This window comes from Nomia melanderi, chromosome 2 (assembly GCF_051020985.1).
Source record: "Nomia melanderi isolate GNS246 chromosome 2, iyNomMela1, whole genome shotgun sequence".
NCBI lineage: Eukaryota > Metazoa > Arthropoda > Insecta > Hymenoptera > Halictidae > Nomia > Nomia melanderi.
This window is the reverse complement of record NC_135000.1, coordinates 4,771,585-4,790,791: the sequence shown is the minus strand read 5'-3', so window position 1 is coordinate 4,790,791 and position 19,207 is coordinate 4,771,585. Positions and strand designations below refer to the sequence as shown.

At 37.0% G+C, this 19,207-nt stretch overlaps 1 protein-coding gene across 5 annotated transcripts in view; it reads right to left on the bottom strand.

Moving 5' to 3' along the window:
* Window positions 1-92: 92 nt before the first annotated feature.
* aralar1 (calcium-binding mitochondrial carrier protein Aralar1) overlaps window positions 93-19,207 on the bottom strand; it is a 43,219-nt gene continuing 24,104 nt past the window's right edge. For 3 of the 5 annotated variants that reach the window (XM_076365209.1, XM_031974064.2, XM_031974065.2), the window contains exons 2-18: window positions 13,392-13,448; window positions 12,699-12,841; window positions 12,491-12,606; window positions 11,603-11,742; window positions 11,379-11,525; window positions 11,126-11,267; window positions 10,594-10,687; window positions 9,976-10,011; window positions 9,068-9,158; window positions 8,850-8,925; window positions 7,950-8,068; window positions 7,704-7,874; window positions 7,444-7,584; window positions 7,178-7,372; window positions 6,856-6,958; window positions 6,153-6,243; window positions 93-5,623 (exon numbers count right to left, since the gene is read on the bottom strand). In XM_076365209.1, the coding sequence (XP_076221324.1) occupies window positions 5,437-5,623; window positions 6,153-6,243; window positions 6,856-6,958; window positions 7,178-7,372; window positions 7,444-7,584; window positions 7,704-7,874; window positions 7,950-8,068; window positions 8,850-8,925; window positions 9,068-9,158; window positions 9,976-10,011; window positions 10,594-10,687; window positions 11,126-11,267; window positions 11,379-11,525; window positions 11,603-11,742; window positions 12,491-12,606; window positions 12,699-12,808 (1,959 nt within the window). In that variant the 5' untranslated portion in view covers window positions 12,809-12,841; window positions 13,392-13,448 and the 3' untranslated portion in view covers window positions 93-5,436. Of the gene's footprint in view, window positions 5,624-6,152; window positions 6,244-6,855; window positions 6,959-7,177; window positions 7,373-7,443; window positions 7,585-7,703; window positions 7,875-7,949; window positions 8,069-8,849; window positions 8,926-9,067; window positions 9,159-9,975; window positions 10,012-10,593; window positions 10,688-11,125; window positions 11,268-11,378; window positions 11,526-11,602; window positions 11,743-12,490; window positions 12,607-12,698; window positions 12,842-13,391; window positions 13,449-17,892; window positions 18,051-18,116; window positions 18,188-19,207 lie in introns of those variants that run through there. The other 2 variants (XM_031974067.2, XM_031974066.2) reach the window with 2 other exon arrangements.

Genomic DNA, 19,207 nt, shown 5'->3' with positions numbered 1-19,207 from the left:
TGATCTTTCTTTAGTCTCACGGAAGTTATCTAAGTATTTAAAATCTGACGGCGACCTTATCAAAGTAAACGTCAAATGAAAAGCAGTAAACGTATTTCTTAAATAATATTTATTGTTGTTTTAAAATATATGCGCAACAGCTTAGGTGTTATTCACAATTAGGTATCTCATTCTTCCACTTCTTTATATGTTTACAATTCGCAATGAGGTAAATCTAAATTATCAAAGATATTACGACTGACGAAAGTTCGTAAGAATTGAATTCGAAATTGTCTAACTAATCGGCCTTCCGGTTTACCGTTAAGAATCTGACACGAGTAGATCACAGATCATAGAACGTCGATTCGATTTGCGTCAACTGCGGAGGGTGACGGGTGAGGGGCGAGAAATACCTAGCATTATTTAATCTATTATTTATCGTTTTATCGTTATATCGTTAATCCTTTATCCTTCGTTTAAATTACATTCCTGAAATTCATCTCACACAACATGATCCACGGAAACGAACTTAATTCCTTCGTCTAGTCAAATACACGTACCGATCGCTCACACGTTAACACGTTAACACGTTCTATGCGGGCTTCTTTTCATCTATCTTTTGTTACATTTGCTTTTCCACTCTAAATGAACCGATAAATTATCATTCAATATAATAATTAATCCTCACTCAACAAATTTTCATTATAAACCATAAGAATGATATAAAAGAAAAGGAATCGAATTTATAAAGGTAAACATTAATATGAATTTTCAATTACAATGGTTAACACATTGAATGACGCACGATTTTATAAAGTAAAATACACGAAATGAAAAGAATATAATATTAAATCATTTGATTAAATTGCATTATTATTATTGCACGGTGATTTAGCTATATGTCACTATATTAGGTAGGATTATTTGTAATATAGAAATGTTTTCAAATAATCATCGTTTAATTGAGTCAACTATAGTAATTCACTAATTAATTCAGTGGCATTCAACGTGTCAACTCTTCGCATTCCAGAGATTCTCAGTCATCAATTGATTTGACACAGTAAAATTGTAAAGCTTGATGTTTAATATCGATCAATATTTTCTTCCTCAACGTATGATTTCTCGTTAACTCAATTTCAGAAAATCATCTGCAGCTCATTAGAAAATATCGAGTATTTCCAGTGAAAACTTCTGGAGTGCAAAGGGTTAAAAAAATTCAATCAATACCGGAATGCCAAATGACGAAATGCGGATTTTGATCTGAACAATAACATGCCTACTGTTCAGTTACCAAAATGGTCCGCTGTTCAAGTCATAATTGACAATTCTCCAGAAAATGAAGTGTTACAATTTTGAAAAATGAGAGTACGATAAGAGAAGAAAATATTCAGCTATCTCGGTTTCGTTTGACAATAATATTTGCAATATAAGTGGGATAAGAATATTTCTTTTCCCTCCTGTATGTAGCAGATTCTGTAGCTGCTTGTTCGCGGAGCCGCAATGAACGTGTTAAGGGGTTCCCCTTTCTTTAGTTACTCGTAAAATATAGATTTATAAATACAGACAATTCGCTCAGTTTCTCTCCTCTATATCCTTGTTTTGTGCGATCGCGTGACCATTTAAGTGTAGGTCTGCCGCGAACGGGTGGTCGTGACATATGAAACTGTGACCACCCGTGAACAAAGGTCGAAATTCCAGACATTCCGTTTTACAGGCAAAGAGACCCTAATCCAATAATATTGTTCACGATCTCTGCTGGGAAAGAATACGAACGTGATTGACAGTAGCTGTGCTAACAAGTTACCTTCAGAGAGACGGTCATGGAATGTTGAAACGCAAAATTGTTGAGAATCGTTAAACCCATAATCTCCACGGTTTCTTTTTTTAGGCCGGTCAAGTGGATGTCTTGACGTAACGCGCGTGAACAGACAAAATGAAATAGTACTGAAGAAATTCTCCATTCTCTGAAGACCACTGGTTTCTATGGCATAGAAATTTATCAATTCTCTGTTTCCTTTTCAGATTCCCTTCCCACAGTGCTCTTGTATAGAGCGAGATTAAGACTCGGCTGAGATGTCCATTAGCAACATTAAAAATCTGTGACGACAATAATAACGAAGATAGTCTGGTGCACAAGTAGTAGTACAAAAACCAAAGTGTATCGAGCTGCTAATGCCCACGACGGATTCCTGAATGTATCTCATAATTTCAATGCACTTGGACAACCGCGGACACTGTCCAGGATTATCGTGTTCAACTACAATCTCAGAGGTCTCCGCTGTATATGGAAACATACAGTTTCAAATCACGCCTGAACAGATTGAACTGATAAGAGTTACAAGCTGATTCAAGCTGGGTTGAATACAATAATCTTCTTCAATGTTCACATTCGCCAATGGTGCATGTATATACACAAGCTAATTATTTTACATATACAACATATGTATGTACATTAAACTATGATCAGGATGGTTGAATTGATATTTTTGGCCAGGACGCAGGCCACGAACGTGTATCTCGTTGTCCGTCGACGGTGTGCGAGGCTTCAGAGTGTGATAAGTTCTTCAACTTTCCAAAATGGGGACAAATATCAATTAGACATTTCAATATTATCATACAAAGAAACGATACAGTCTGTACGCATTAACACGTTTGCTACCAGCGCTTATTTCGGTAATGGTGTCCTCAATTATAATATTTCCTTCAATCCAATATATCTAAACAAAATATTAGAAAAATGAAATTGAAACGAGTCATTGAGTTCCTAAATATAATGTCGTAGTTTATAATTCCTAATAACAATATCTATAGGATTAATTTCATTTTCATTATGTAAAATATAGAATTACAGCCGTTACAAATATGTGACGCTGGTAGCGAACGTGTTAATAAGATATTCATCCATATAAATCATAATGTAAAAATAAAATTGTCTCACTGCCTCATCTTTAACCTTCAATTTTCAGATGAAGATTATAAGTTTCCTCTCAACACTAGAACTACCAGGTGGGTCAAAATGATCAATTCCTAATTTCCTTTTTTAGAATGACTGCAAACAAACAGATACTTCTTGAAATGATTAAAGAAGTTGATTTAGTAATACCTAAACTGAAGTATAAGCCAATTGAAATGTTAATAAATCCACGCATATAGCTTTTATAAAGACATTCTCAAAAGACGGTTTAAGTACTCGGTAATTCTAATGTTAATATCGTGCATCATGAAAAATAACATAAGAAAGAAAATATAAATCTGCACAAAGATCGCAGTCTAATGATAACAATTAATTACAGTCCTGATGGAAGTGAGTAGACGGTGCACAAATGATTCTTGCCGCTCGTGACCGGCTGTTAGGAGTCCCAGACGGCAAGAATTATTTTTGCGAGTCACCCTTGAAAACTGAATTGCAACCCTGAAACCTCGACCAGGCTCGTGCGTCTCACTGGTACCCCTCTGATTTATGTACACGATCAACCCCTCTCCACGGACAGAGAAAACACTCTGCTAGCCGCAAATATACAACTGGTACATATCTCTCTCCCCCTGTTTCCCTGTCTCTGTCGCTCCGCTTATTACAAAAATATATCGATCATTTGAACCGGCTATTGGCAGCGTGTCAGGTCACGAGATAATACGTGGTCACTTTGGACGCTGATGAACGCTTCCCGCTAATACGCAGAACAAAAGGAGAATACAGTTTTGATACGCAACGGCATTTAAAACGTGGGGAACAAGCGTAGCAGGCGTTCGCTGTTTACGGTGTCGCCGGTGATTCGTAACCGATGGAAAAGTGCAGTATTATGTCGGGGTCTGACAGAAGTCGCTATGATCAAAACGGGGAGCTCGTGCGAAGGAATACGCAGCAATGAAAGATTCCGTGGCGGCGCTCGTGTTTGAATTTCAGAACGGAACACAAGAACACATCCCGCGAGAACGTTTTTTATGATGGAGGGAAACGCGGGACGATGGAATGGACCTACATCGTGTACCGTACAATGAAGGAACGAATGGCAGTCGCGACTAGAAGAAGAGTTTAACCCCTTGCCGTACAATGACGAGTGAGACTCGCGACGAAGATTTCTAGATTAATTTAATAATCAATGTAGTTCATGACCCACGGAAAGCAAACAACTATTTTGCTACTATCAATGTATTGTCTTCAAATGAGATTTCCACTTGAAGTAGAATGGAAAATTTTGTTACATTTCTTCTAAATTGTTGATAGTGAAATAATCACCTGCCTAGTGAAGTAAATAGTACGCCAAGGGGTTAAGGAACAGAGCGATGGTAAACGAGCCGTATAGCTAGTTTAAAAATGGTACGATTGTCCGTTAGGACTGACGAGAGTGTCTTCCGGGATGACGCGCGCTAGGTCCGCGTAGCGTACAAACCTACAAAAATAGTCCGACTCTGACAAATAAGTATGTTCGTTCCCAAAATTCAAGGCGAGACAATATGTATATATAAAAAGTAGAAAAAGTAAGGTGCAAGAGCTTGAAGCGTGAACCGGTTCTCTCTCTGATCAGCATTTCTCTTTTCAGCCATTTTTGATTTGAATATCGAAAGGGACAGCGTCGTTCCCACCCTTTCCGCGTCTTCTTCTCGGTTTCCTTCCAGTTAGAATAGTCCATAGAAGTACAGCGTTGTTACCGAAATATTGTTGCTGCGTCGATGCAGAATCAAATGCAAATGGTAAAACGCAAGGGTGCAGGCTAAATGACGGGAACTGTAAAAGGTGTCCCAGTGATCGCAGAATAACCTAAACATAAATGATGATTCCTAGCGAGAAGGTAAGACGAAAATGGAATAATTCAATTTCGCCTTGTCTTCGCGCGAGGAATCATCTATCTTCTGGTTGCAATCGCTGGGAGGCCTTATAATTGAAAGAAAGATAATAACGTTCTGCTTCTTCTCATCGTCAATCCATTCGAGCTCTATGCACGCATAATCGGTTAAGCGTAAACGAATCGGTGAAGAACGTTCTCAATAGTGGTCTTTAGGCTAAACCGTTTCGAGATTGGACCTCTACTTAGAGTTCCATGATGGTTGACTCTCAGCGACGATCACCGAAGATGTCTTGTGCGCGTTGAATTTTCGCTCTGGAACTGAAGTCCACTAAAGGAATCCTAAAAGATCGCTACATTGTTTTCCTTGATCCAGGCTGGTCTCGTGGTAATCGGATTCCTTCAGGTTTTACGGCTCTTGAATATCTCCCTGTCATCTTCCGCTTCCTCTTCTTAGTTCCCTTTTACATAAGACACTCTGTCGAAGGAGCCCGCGCGAATCCGAGGATGGTTCCTAGCGCGAAGCCGGGCTTAAAACGCGCGACTCCGCTCGCCGGATCAATCAGTGACGACAGCTCGAAAAAAGACTCGGATCGACTCGGTTATTTCTTGTGATTCTATGGAGCTCGTACATTTCTTTTTGCTTTCCTAACGACGACGGCTCGCTACGACCTTACTTTTCTAGTTGTTTCCCTGGAGAGATCGCCTGGAACCTGGGCAAGCAAAGACCGAATTTCGTTTCTATACCCGTGAAGATTGGCAACGCTATCTGGTAGCCGCCTATGTGGTCCGGGTTCGTCGATCGTATCTCTTGTGCCACTCCTGTGGCTGGTATCTTCAGCTCGGATCCAGCGGGTCGCCTGTAAATAATACATTTGATTCAACAATGATGTTACCTTCGTTTTATAGAAGAGAAAGGAATCGGTAATACAGGGAATTTATAAAATAAGATGAGCATAACAGAAGTAATCTAATGCGCATTGAAATTATTATGATAAACGGGTTTTCACTTTTTATAGTTGGTAATCGCTGTAGGTACATTAGATTGGCAAACAAATTTCTCTAGATTAAAAGGAAAAATGTGTTTTCAAAATTGAGAACGTCTAAATCTATCTGCTAGTACATTTTGAATTAGGATTAGCAACTTGTATCCATGTAGAATTGAAAAATTGTTAAACATGAAGAAATCTTAGTAATTTAAATGGCGGATGCTTTAGTTTACTTAGCTTTTTTAGCTTTTCAAAAAGAGCTCTAAAGGTTGAACATTATTAAATGCATAACCTTGATAAATAATTATATTTAAGAAACGTAAAAGTTTTAAAGCCAACCAAATGACTAGCAGTTTCATTATTCTAAAGCTAATGATTCTCCTTTTACGCATATACTTACGATCCTCCAAAATCAACCACAAAGAGCCTCTGCAGGAGTTCATAGGTGAACAGGGTGACGCCAAACTGAGGCGACGATCTGAACACTCGTGCTGTAAAGCAGAAAAACAGAATGCACCTAGAATCAATTTGAAAGAGGACCCGGGCACCAAAGTCCACACACTAGTCCGGTGTTCTCCGTTTAAATAACAATTTGCGCACAGTGGCATACCATTAAAGAACTGTGTTCGATGAATGTTAATGAACGTAGTTCGAGAAACACTGGACACTGAACTTCCAAATATGTTCTTCTGCAAGGATACGATTTAATGGGATGTCCACGTGAAACAATGGCTGAGAGTAAATCATATGAGGTGAACAGAATCGTGCGACGATCATTCGACGTAGAAACAAACTCATCGAAGTTCAAAATTAGAGAGACATGATGAGAGGAGTAGCTAAACAAAAAATTGAAAAACCACGAGACTGGCAGGCACAGAGAAAAACATGTACTCACTTAGAAGCAAGTTGCCAGGTCATATTGGAGGGGGAAGAATAGTCGAAAGATGCAGCAGGGCCGATCCCCGCGCATGCAATCGACCAAATCAAAATATATTACTAACTGTTTTTGTATAGAACGTAAAATAAATGTCCTGCACTTCTAGCTTTTCTATCATCAAGATATCCGTAATGATTCGTTTCCTGAATATAATAGAATCCCGTACCTGATGCTCCCTTCCAGAACGCCCTAGCTCCCTCTTCCCTATAAATCTTCTTTGCACAGTCCAGCAGACCATTGTACGTTGTCTGACCCTCTCTTGCTACCACCTACCCAAAGATGAATGCGTTAGTATTTACAAAATTTATTTAAAGAATCAATTTCATTGCAATACTAGAGTCAAGTATTTAGGATGACTATTTTACCCCATTAGAATTAATAATACATGTGTAACTTAATAATTTATTTTAAAATAATTACTCAAACAAAAATTACTAAGCTAACTTTCAATATAGCACAATTATCCTGCTGAATACGAATAAACTCACTTGTAATCTGGTTTTTATCACATCAGCAGGAGTGACCAATGCTGCTGCAGGTACACCAGCGAATGCACCAGCGAACAGGAGCGAAAGGGGTGTGTTGTAACCTCCCTCGTCCGCCAATCGGGTTTTCGTGTGAGCATACATAGGGAAGTAGATGGCACTGAAGGGGATGTCCCGAAGGAAGCAAGCTCTAGAACCCTGGAAGTAAAGAAGGTGTAGAAACAAATATTACACACATTCTTCTTCATCGAATCCCTGAAGATATTTACCTTGTACAGTCCAAGAAGTCCCAGTTCCCTGACGACGGTCCAAGCTCTGACCTTCGAACCCCCAGCTATCTCTCCAGCCACTTGCAGCCGGATTTTAACAATCTCTAGGGGATTCGTGAATATTACTTGAGATCCTCCAGCCTGAAAAGAAAATACTATTGTTCAGAAACCTTAATTCAATGTACGTCACAATGTTAGAAAGATGAATAATAGAGGATGACGATGAAGGGAATGAAAAGAAAAGTTCCCGGATCACTTACACAGGCACCGGACATAATCTCCCCGTAAAGGGGCAAATTGCCATTCTTATCCATGAACTTATCTCTGACAAAGTCGTTAACTGTCAGCTTGATCGCCTTCTCCGGTGCAACGCCCATCAGCTGCGGGAGCAGACCCCTGTAAAGCCCGAAGAAACCTTCGTGCCGGATTACCTGTCAAACACGAGACACCAGCTTCATGATTAACAATGCAGGCGGTGTGTCGTGGCGAGACTTTTCGATTCCAACCTTTTTCAAGCAATCAAAGCTGTTTCGGTACATCAGCTCGCCGACCAATGAGCCGGTCCTCTGGTTCTGCATCCTCGTCTTCACCAGGTCGATAGGATACACAGCTGTCGCGCCCACCGCTGTACAAAATATAGCTCGTCTAGTTCTTATCACTGACTCTACCTTAATCGGGTCCTCTCCGCGAGGAGCTGGTCTTCACGGCTTGACAAAGTTAACCTAACGTTATAGGGTGACCCACGACACTGGGACCACTTGTATTTTTCAGTTGTAGATAGAAAGAAGTAACGACAGACGGTGTTCGGTAATTTAGGGTTGTGTAACCGTGCATTCGTAGTGTCGTGGTTCAGGCACTTAGGAAAGTGTGTAGGTGTACACAAAATAAAAGCGTAACCGAGCGAAAAATAGTTTTCCCTGTTTTTTTATCTAGGAAAAGACCGGGGGTTGTAGTTTTCAATTGTAAATAGAAAGAAGCGACGAAGAATAGTACTAAAGTGAAAGGCACTTAACAAAAGGTGTAACAGTATTCAAAATAAAGCTCTAATTGAATGAAAAATAGTCTTTTTTCCACTTTCCTTCTTTTTATCCAAGAAGAAACTAGAACAAGTTGTATTTCTCAAGTGTAGACAGAAAGAAGCAATAGAGGACAGTAATTTAGGGGACAAAATGATACGTTTGAATCTTGTTTCCACTAAAAGTGCTCAGAGGAATGTGTATGTATATACAAAACAATGTTGTAAGTGAATGAAAGGCAGTCTCTTTTCTTTTTCCCTTCTTTCTATCCAAAGGGATGTACCGTTCACCCCATTCTCGCGTGATTCACCCTCTCTACAATGAATCTTTGATCCTGGAACTCTTCAAGGCTGCAAAGAAAATAATTGGATCAGGGTCTGTAGGACGTACCTCCTCCGATAGAGCCGAGCACGAACCGGTATCCGCTTTCTAGTATCTGCACGATTATGCCACGCTCATCCGGGCTCTGAAATAGAACAACACTTGTCACTGTCGAACGATGGAGCTAACGTACAACTCTCCCGCCAATTTATACATTTCATTTCCCAGGAGGATCCGAACCGGGTGCAATTAATCTGTACCGTTACTCCCGTCGCTTATACACTTACCGACACCGCCTTAATCTCGGCTAGGCGTTTCGTAATTTGCTTGAAATACTGCTCAGGTGTCATAGCCACGAGATCATTGTATACAATTTTCCTGAAATACGAGAAAATGCCTGCTCAATACAAATGGGTGCGTGGTGGCTTCCGGGCGACGTGAAAGCGTTAATTTCTTTAGATATTAGATATATATATATATATATATGTCTTAAACGAGAGAAAGAGAAGAAAGATACAGAGAGACAGATAGATAGAAAGAAAGAGGTAGATATACAGGTGGAGTGTGAAAGAATGGTTATCATATTATACGATTCCCTTTTTATGTTTGCCCCCTTCAAGAGCGGGAAATGGTGCATGTATGCCTAGGATGATCGTTATGCAACCTCGATGGCACTGCTTCAACGAGCTACGTCCTTAAACGGGTCCTTAAAGTCTGTCACTGTGACGAGCGAATGGGGTCAGGGGCGAGGGAATAATGAGAGACAGAAAAAGAAAAGATGAAATTGTTAGTGCCCACTGTGTGCAAACATTTGCAAATACCATCGTCCTAAGATAGATATGCTGGAGAAAGTAGGTGAGACAAATATGGTGTTATCGATATACATTATTATATAATACATGTGTACGCGTACATATGTAAATATATAATATTATATATTATTATATATATACATGTATACATACAGGTAGATTCGAGTTGCAAAAGGAATGGGAATTTTTGTCTCCAGCGAACACAATATTTTCACGGGGATGAATTTACATGTGTACCCATAACGGTTCGTTTCTCAATTGTTAGCGAAGCCGTGTTCCAGAGGAATTCCCGTTGCTTTCGCGCGAGGCCAACAACATTGTTATGTCTCTTTTGAAAACAGATTGTATAGCACGTGATTATTCTTGTATATACAAAGACGCACCCAAGCCGCGAGTCTGCCTCGTCATCTTCCGTAGATCTGATCATCCAGGCAGCGTAAACACGTAAACAAATACATTCAATGATGGGAATCTCGATTAACGGTCACTGAAGATCGGAAATAGTGAGTATTTGGAAAAGCTTTCGGTTTTCTTTTCGGCTCGAGCGTGCACAGAAGGCGATTACAAAAATGACTGTGTTTAATTTATTTTTATTTTTTCACTCGGTAGGGGTTTTCGTTCCTCGTGTCTTCTTTCCGGCAATGGGACGGAGACGCTCGAGGACGTTTGGATGATGACGATGCGCTGACGATGCTGGTACAACGGATAGCATTACACACACCCGATTCATGGTCTTTTTGTTTTTCTTTCTTTCTTTTTTTCTCATCGGTATTACTTTTTTTTCTTTACATTGCTCTCGTATTCGTTTGCTTTTCGTTGACCAGGTCAGCGTGGGGAAATAGTCTACCGCGCGCCACCCTCGATACTGAAAGTGTCCCTTTTTCCGTTCTTTTTATCCTGCGTTTGCGGTTCTCTCGCCCCCCGTTCTCCACGCGACACACCCTTCTCTGATCGATCGACGCTGAAGAGAACGACTCGGTCTCGGGATCGGAAATACTCACCCCGTTTGATGGAGCAGGTCGCACAGCTGGAAGAGAATGTCCACCTCCAGCGGTGTGATCTGTGACATCATTTGTGCGGAATGGAGGAACCTCTCTGGAAGAAAAATATCGTTCATGTACCAATGCTATACGAAACTTACTTTTATATATGTTTCTACAGGGTTTTAGCCATTCTATATGGTACGTGTTAGAGATAAATCTAAGAATTGTATATTAACCCTTTATACTCGAGAGGCGACTCTCAGTCACCACTTGATTTGATATAACAAAGCTATGAAGTTAAATGTTTAGTATTTTAAATTAAACTTTGTATTGCTAGAGAAAATATTTAAATAAAATAGCTTTGTCGCTTAATTTATCTGTGAATTATAATTAAATTAGTTTCAAGCAATGTTGTCTATATCTCATCGAAAAATGTTAAATATTTCCAGTGAAAAACTTTCGAATGCAAACGGTTAAGCATTCTATGAGTCAAAAATGACTCATTTACCTTATTTGTTTTATTATACAGGATGAAAGTGAGGGTACATACCTTTGGTAACTTCTTCGTATCTGTGGCCATTCGTCGCGTTCAGGTAGATACGTTTGATCAACTCCATATTGTTGAGGAGGGAATTGAACGCCATGAAGTACGGAAAGCTGACTTTTCTTCCTGACTGGCCGATACTTGCCGCCTGCAAAAGAATTATTCCATGTTTCATTTCTTGACGCTTAAAGTACTCAAATGAAAGCTGTGTCTTTTCTTGAATAAAATATCCCATAAAACACAAGGAACGGCGACTTACAGCAACCAAATTATCCTTGACATTCGGTGTCAGCAGATGACTCTTGATGCTGAGCATGATATCCTGAAAGTCCAACGCTGAGATGAAACCCTGTCCCTCCTTGTCGAATTTTTTAAAAGCCTCTGTTGCATACTCTTCATGGAAGTCCTAGAGAGGAGGATAATATGGCGAATGACTTTGATAGAGGTAACTTAAATAGAAAAAGAGATTGAAGAAGTACATACGTGTAAGAACTGACTGAATTCTGCATAGCTGATCAACCTCTGCTTATCCTTTCCAAAGTAGAGCTTAATGAAGCTGCTGTCCATGTTAAACGGCATCCTCTGGTGCAGCTCTGTCTTCCGCATCACCTCAGCGAACTCCTCTGTAAATTAGCACCGAAATTAGACCTACTACTCATTTCATTAACCCTCTTTATATGAAGCAAAGGCATTTAAGGACCTAATATATATATATATATATATATATTTTGTATGGAATTCAGTACATTTTCACAATATACACTACATTCTATCACCAATGTCATCGAATAAACGTAGATTAAAAGAAACCTGTTTAAAATCTTATTAATTTTCATATACTAACATACTCTTTCAAGTATCACTTCCTACTTTATCTACAGTGCTTCTTACCAACAGTCAAAATATACAATATAGCAATAAAATGAGCAATAATTCATTAGCTTCTTCACATCTGTGGATACCTTTACAAATGTAGTTCTCAGATCATTAATGGGCTTGTAACTTATCTAGTATAAACTGTATATGCATAAATACATAATAGTACTAACTATATTATTTGAATTACTCTTTTTCATTATGTACATACATAAATAAATAAATTCTTAAGTGAATTATTCACATGAAAAGAATTTGTCTATATAATTCTTAAATGAACATATGAACTAAATAAAATAAAATAGAATGATTTTCTGCAATACAAATTAATTTTTTGCAAAGAAAATTACTGATATTTAGTAGCATCATTTAGTAGTATCATTATTATCAAAAACACTAAGTTAATAATAAAAGATCCTAGGGTCCTTTAGAAACTCTGCTTCGTGCATTAACAGCTAAACCGATCTCCAGGGTTTAGATCCAACTTCAACTCACCAAACGCAACCATTCCATTTCCATTAGTGTCGAACAGCTGGAAAGCTGTCTTGTACAAGGCATCCGGCACGCAAAGCAGCCCTTCGAACGCTTGGAACTCGGCGAACGATATGAGCCTGGAAAAGTTTCAACGAGACAACTTAGAAACTCCTTCGCGAACTTGATACGATTCGAATCGGTGAACCGACACTCGGAGAAAAGGACTCACCCATCTTTGCTAGTGTCGACAATACCGGCAAGTAAATTGACGGAATCAGGATTGTAGTCTGGATCGATGTACAGGCCAAGATAGCTTCGCACGAAGTCCGACGGGGTCATAAACCGCTCGCCATTTTTCTCCTGCGATGCGTACTGCGATTCATAGGAAAAGAATAAAATTTTTCAATTAAACATTAAAATTGTTATATAATATTATATAATATAATGTAATTATATATAATTATTTATTTACTTAATTTCATTACACGAGTAAAATGTCAATAAAAAATAATAATAGAGTATTATTATTTAACATCATAATATACTATTCCAATATAAAATATTATTGTTCATTAATTATTAATTATTCATTTATTTAGATGTTAATGAAAGTGAATATCAATTCTTTTAAGCTAAAATTAAATATCACTTTACAGTTATTAATTGTTGTGTCTTAAAATGAAGGTATATTATAGGAACATGGAATTCTTCTTTGTTTCTAATCAAGTACTGATGGCGAAGTCATAATAGTTAATTAATCATTAAGTAATCTCTGTACAGTTCAGGAATTCTCGTTTTCAACGGTAGATAGGTTCGAATCACGTCTTATTCGTTCAATGTACTCGAAATCTGGTTTCAGCTTGTTCAGTGGATTATGATTTTGATAAGACGTGATTGAAGCGAATTCATATCCAGCTTTTACCTGATTGAAGATTTCATGGAGGCGTTCAGTGTTCGCACGCTTTAGATATCCGGAACCCTGAAACCAAAATGATCGTGATTAATGTAGGCAATCTATTTATTTGTACGGCGAACTTGGTATAAAAACAAAAATGTTCAGTTTTTTAATAAACGTTAGAAAAAACTTATTTTAATAAAGACTGTAAAAACAGACTTTAACCGATATTCACACGTAGCCTTTTAATACAGTTAAAAAAATATTAATTCCATCAATCAGTCAGTTATATTTCCGAGTTGTTTTAATTTTTATGCTAACATAAGTATAACAAACAACCTTAAATTGTTTACTTATCACGATACTCAATATTTGCGATTGAGAATTTTATAAAGTACTAAATTTAATATAAAAGTGTATATAAAAGTATTCAATTATTTTTTGCATATACAATATTAATATAGATTAACATATATTAATATAGACTGTAATATATAGTATGAAAAATATATTACAAAATTTTACAAAGAAACTCTGCTTGCATAAAATTGTATGGATATCGTATGAAATATTATTCAAAAAATACCATAGAATTTATCTGGGGAACGTTTTCGTTCCAAGAACTTAATCTTACTAATTAATTATGATGTATTTCACCAGGAAAATACTTTCCCGTTTGTCATTTAAAAAATAAAGTTGCACTTCTATCTAAATAATTGTTTATAGCCGTCGTTCGTTACTTCGAGCAAGCGCACCTTCGCGTAACAGGGATTGAAAATTAAAATGGAGATCCCACGCTGTCTACCATCAATTATTCATACCGGTTCCACGAAAAATACGCAATTCAACAGTCAACTGCAAAAATTTTTTTCCTGGGGCCGGATCGGTTGCATCAACGTTGCATGGAAACGTGACGCGATTTTAATTAATCCCTATGAACCGCGGGTTATCTGCGATAATACGTTATCGTACGACCGATTGCGACAAAGGCTGCAATTTACATGTAAACCTACATTCCTGCTCATAAATGTCGTAGGACACCGGTATAAATAAATTTTGAATAAGAATGAATGCATCTCATGAAATTTCATAGTAAATCCATAAATATTCATTATACATCTATTTGTATCTAACGATCAATATATCGTTCACGTGTGAATACATTTTTTTTGCAATTATAATCCTCGTGATTATTTAAAAAATATCCCAGAGAAAATAAATAATCGTATGTAGGTAATAAACACTAAAAATAAAATAAAAAGAAATCTCTGCATTAAATACTCCTTAGCTCTTTTATCTAAAAAATTTCTTAATCTAATTATTTAGTATCACTACTGTTTAATTACATTTAAAATAACCCTAACTGAAAAAAGATTTTCTGTGAATTCCCTAAATAAATTTTTACGTTAACAATACAATATTACATCGTTACATTATTAATTACAATGAACTACACAATTAGGTATAATATTTATCAACACGATTACAATCAAACTGACAAAAACTCTCAATGAACGATCTTCAATGATTTTCATAAGATATTATAAATTCATTATATTTAATACTTCTAGTGTTAAGCCCATCTTAATCTCATTCTCCTGCTACAGATATAACTCAGTGGCCAAACGGAGCTAGTATAATTAACACTCTAAAAATAATTTATTAACCATCCGTCTATATCCATTTTCGTATAACAATTTACGTTTTCCTTAGGGCAACCATGTGACCAGTGACTTATTAAAGGCAATGTATGTACATCACGTTGCGCAACAGTGATAATGAATGCTTAGACCCCTACAAAGAACAGCGAAACAGTTAATCGGGATCGTTAATGTCCGTACTGTGCGAAATTCTCGTCGTATACAACTCATACGCGTTGCAACGAAATTTAACCCTTTGCACTTGATAATATTTGATATTATAAATATTCGTTATTTCCTGATGAAATATCGATAACATTACATACAACTAACGCAAAGAAAAGTCTTGCATAAATTATGTAAGAGATAGAACTATTTTGTTTTTATGTTTCAATTATTGATACCTTACACAAAATGTAATTTGAATCTTGAATTTTACAATTTTACTGTGTTGCATCAAATGGCGACTCGGAATCGCCTCTCGAGTGCGAAGGGTTAACCCCCTAATGTGCCGAATTTTTATTCATGATTATAACAAAATCTAAGCAGTACAAAATTAATAAATATCCATATATGAATACGAATTAACAATGTTTTCAGTAGTTTCAATAATTCCATCGAACGAATATATTTTGTAACTTTCAAGTTCACGCTTGGGTGTATAAAAGTTTAACACTAGATTTAAGGAACGAGTCAATTTGACTCATATCGAATTTTATTAATATTATTTGGTAAATATTTGGGTCGATTTCGGTTAACGCAGTTATGCAAATATGTACCTTAATTGTCTACTCTTAAACATCTAATTTCTAAGATCTAAATGAACGGATAACAATTTTTCTAAGAACAATAGAACAAAGTGTACAGTAAATGTCAGTAAATCTAGTGTTAAGTTAACTGATTACTTAATTTTATTCACCACTTTCAGTGCAAAATGAAACAAATCAACAAGATGCCAATATACTGATACGTGACTTCAAAGTTACATCGGCCTACAGAGGGTTAACCCCTTGAAGATTTCGAATAGAATTTAAAAACGTAAGTATTATTCAATTTCTTTGACTGCAAATTATATATTATTCCTCTGTTGTCAATGATTATATGTTCGAGCACATGTTGACATAAATATAACCGGAATTTCCTCTTATTTTCAATAAATTATTAGTAAAAAAGTAGTTAAATCGATTACAGTTCAGAAAGGAATCAGAGGACAAGGGGTTAAGGGTTAAATAAAATTCTGCCAGTCACCGAGGACCGAGATCGAGTCTCCCCGGAGTAAATACAGTATGGCGTCATGTGCCGCTCACGTGGTTCTGTTACATGCACCTGTTCACGGTCACTCGGTGTTCGAGAACTTGACGCAGAAAATAATACGAGAATGGCGAAGGAGCTAGCGAACGAGCGTGCGGCCTCGTGTGCCAGCTTTATGAAGCCGATAACCCGAACCGATGCTCTCAAAATAAAATTCCTGCTAGTTAGAATGTAAGATAACGTACCGCTGCGAAAGACAATCTTATCTAGCGGAATAATTTCGGTTTCGAATGATAGTCCTATCAAATGAATATTCAACATCTTGTAAAGAAAGTTACAGTTACTATTGAATTTCGTTGTTTATCAATGTTAAAAGGTTCGCTACCAGCGCTTATTTCGATAGCGGTCTCCTCAATTATATTTTCTTCAATCCAATAAATCTAAACAAAATATTAGAAAAATGAAAGTGAAACGAGTCATTGAGTTTCTAAATATAATGTCGTAGTTTAGTATTTCTAATAACAATATCTACAGGATTAATTTCATTTTGATTATGTAAAATATAGGATTACCACAAATATGTGACGCTGGTAGCGAACGTGTTAATACTTTCTCGTATTCTGTTAAGAAAAAATTATAAATTTTGTTCTTTGTTAATTATCAGTTGGTACACCTGGAAAAAGTTCTACAAATTTAGGTCGAGCTGGCCCTCAGAATGTATATCATTGATTACATAACATGCGTCAGTGGTATTCATAAATAATTTAAAATTCCTGAGTGATGATCATAGAATATAATCTTTTAGTGCTAAGGTTATCGTGAAGTACAATTTTTATTAGAATATTAGTTAAATGTATGCAAACTCTTTTATGTAATTTAATATCAAGTCTTCAAGTACTAGAATGAAAACAGCAGTAACGAATGAGAATTGCATAATACATACAAAATGCTGAAAGTATAAATATTCTTATTTAAATGCACGTTGCCAGGAAATAATAAATTATCTGTTAAATAAAATTACAATACCAATCTTGAAGATACGAAATGCAACTAGGCCAAAGGAAGTACACACTTTTTTATAGGTTAGACCCTGAGAACTCGCTGGAGAGCAACCTTATCTACCGAGCAGAACCGTGTACATTGTGTTCAAATCCAGCTTATAATTATTTAACGCTACAATTCTTATTATTAATTTTATCCTACATCTCTCTATCATCTACTTAATCCTTTACACGCCAAATGTTCAATACGTTAATAATTCACTTCTACAGTAAAACTCTCAAGAACCCAACATTTCATTCTGAAAAAGAAAAAATAATAAATATTCATGGATTCCACGTCTCTTAATTTCCCTCGTCAATTTCTGTCATTCGAGTAAAAAGAGGAAGAACTATTTTACAGTTGATAATTAATCATACGAGATCTATGATGCATGTCTCTATAGCAGAGCCAATGGAGCGCAAAGGATTAATCAGTGCCTCAAACCATTAACATCAAAGAACCCCAATCACACGTGATCAATTATTTTTCAAAATAAATGTCCAGTATCAAATTATATTCGAACGTGGACATGGAACTCCATACCGGAAGTACCGGTGGAGACACCGAGCGGTCGCACGGGTATACTAAAGACGTACCATCTCGCAATGGACAATTCAATCGTGTCTGCAAGACGAAAAAAAGCAGATCCAACGGAATGCGGCGGCTACGAATTCTTCCAGCGGGAGGAGGTGTCACGTGCTGCCGGAAATTAGCATGCTGACAGCGGTCGCGTGCGTGGAATACGGGTCACCGACTGAGAGGAAAAAAAAAGGTCTGCAGATGGTCGGGACCAATGTGGTACGGTATGCGCGGTACGCACGTGTTGGACGTGGAAACTGTGGAACGAAGAGAGCACGACACCGACGGCCCGCAAGACTGTCTCTAGCGCGCAAAAGTCACGATCAGACTGATTGCCAGTGGGCGAGAGCCTGTACGAAAGGAGAACGGTCTCTCCTCGGCTCCCTCCGCCGCGCAGCTGACCATTACGAGCACCGAGTTTCAGATACTTGGCGGTAAACCGGTACTAACCCGAAAATTTTTCTTCCATTCAAGTGGCCCGGGGAACCCCTGAGCAAACAACGGGGCCGGTTCCTTTTTTTTATGGACATAACCTCTTGCTCAGTTTCAGGGTATACTTTCCTTTTACTTGATCAAAGTTATTTTATTTTTGGTAATGTTTGACGTTGACAGGAATAAGTTGGAGATATAATTTAAATGGATGTTAATAATGTCAAGTTCTATTGAAGTTTGGATGGAATTAAGGCTAGCTTTACTTTATGGACATAACCTCTTGCACATGTTGGTTTTATGATTTATTCTAGAATTTAGATGATAATTATTATGATTTTATGACAGTAATGTTTTCTGTGTAACAAGGTTAAGTGAGGTTATAATGTACGTTGTATTTAAATAGATGGATGTTGATGTATTAAGTACTTATAGTTTCTGATATAGTTAAGTGTACTGGAGAATTTCTATGGAAGCATTAAAGGTTCTTTCATCTTCATGGTAAGAAGATGCTAATTGCTTCTTGCTAATCTACCAAGAGATAGTTATAAGTTTTAGTGATTACCATCAATCCAGGAATTAGTACTAAGTTTCAGGCAAATATGAATAATATTAATTTATAAAACCAACATCTACTTATAATTATTTTATTATTTCAGATCTTCATGGTAAACATTTCCTCTTGTTAATCTACCAAGAGATGGTTATCAATTTTACTGATTACCATCAATCCAAGAATTAGATTTAAAAGAAAAATAGTAATCTAATTAAATTTGATTAAATACTGCACTAAGTTTATGAATAATATGAATTTATAAAACCAACATCTATTTATAATTACTTTATTATTTCAGAGCATTCAGTTGCTGACTTAGGTGTTTCCTGCTTCCCTAAATTCGAACG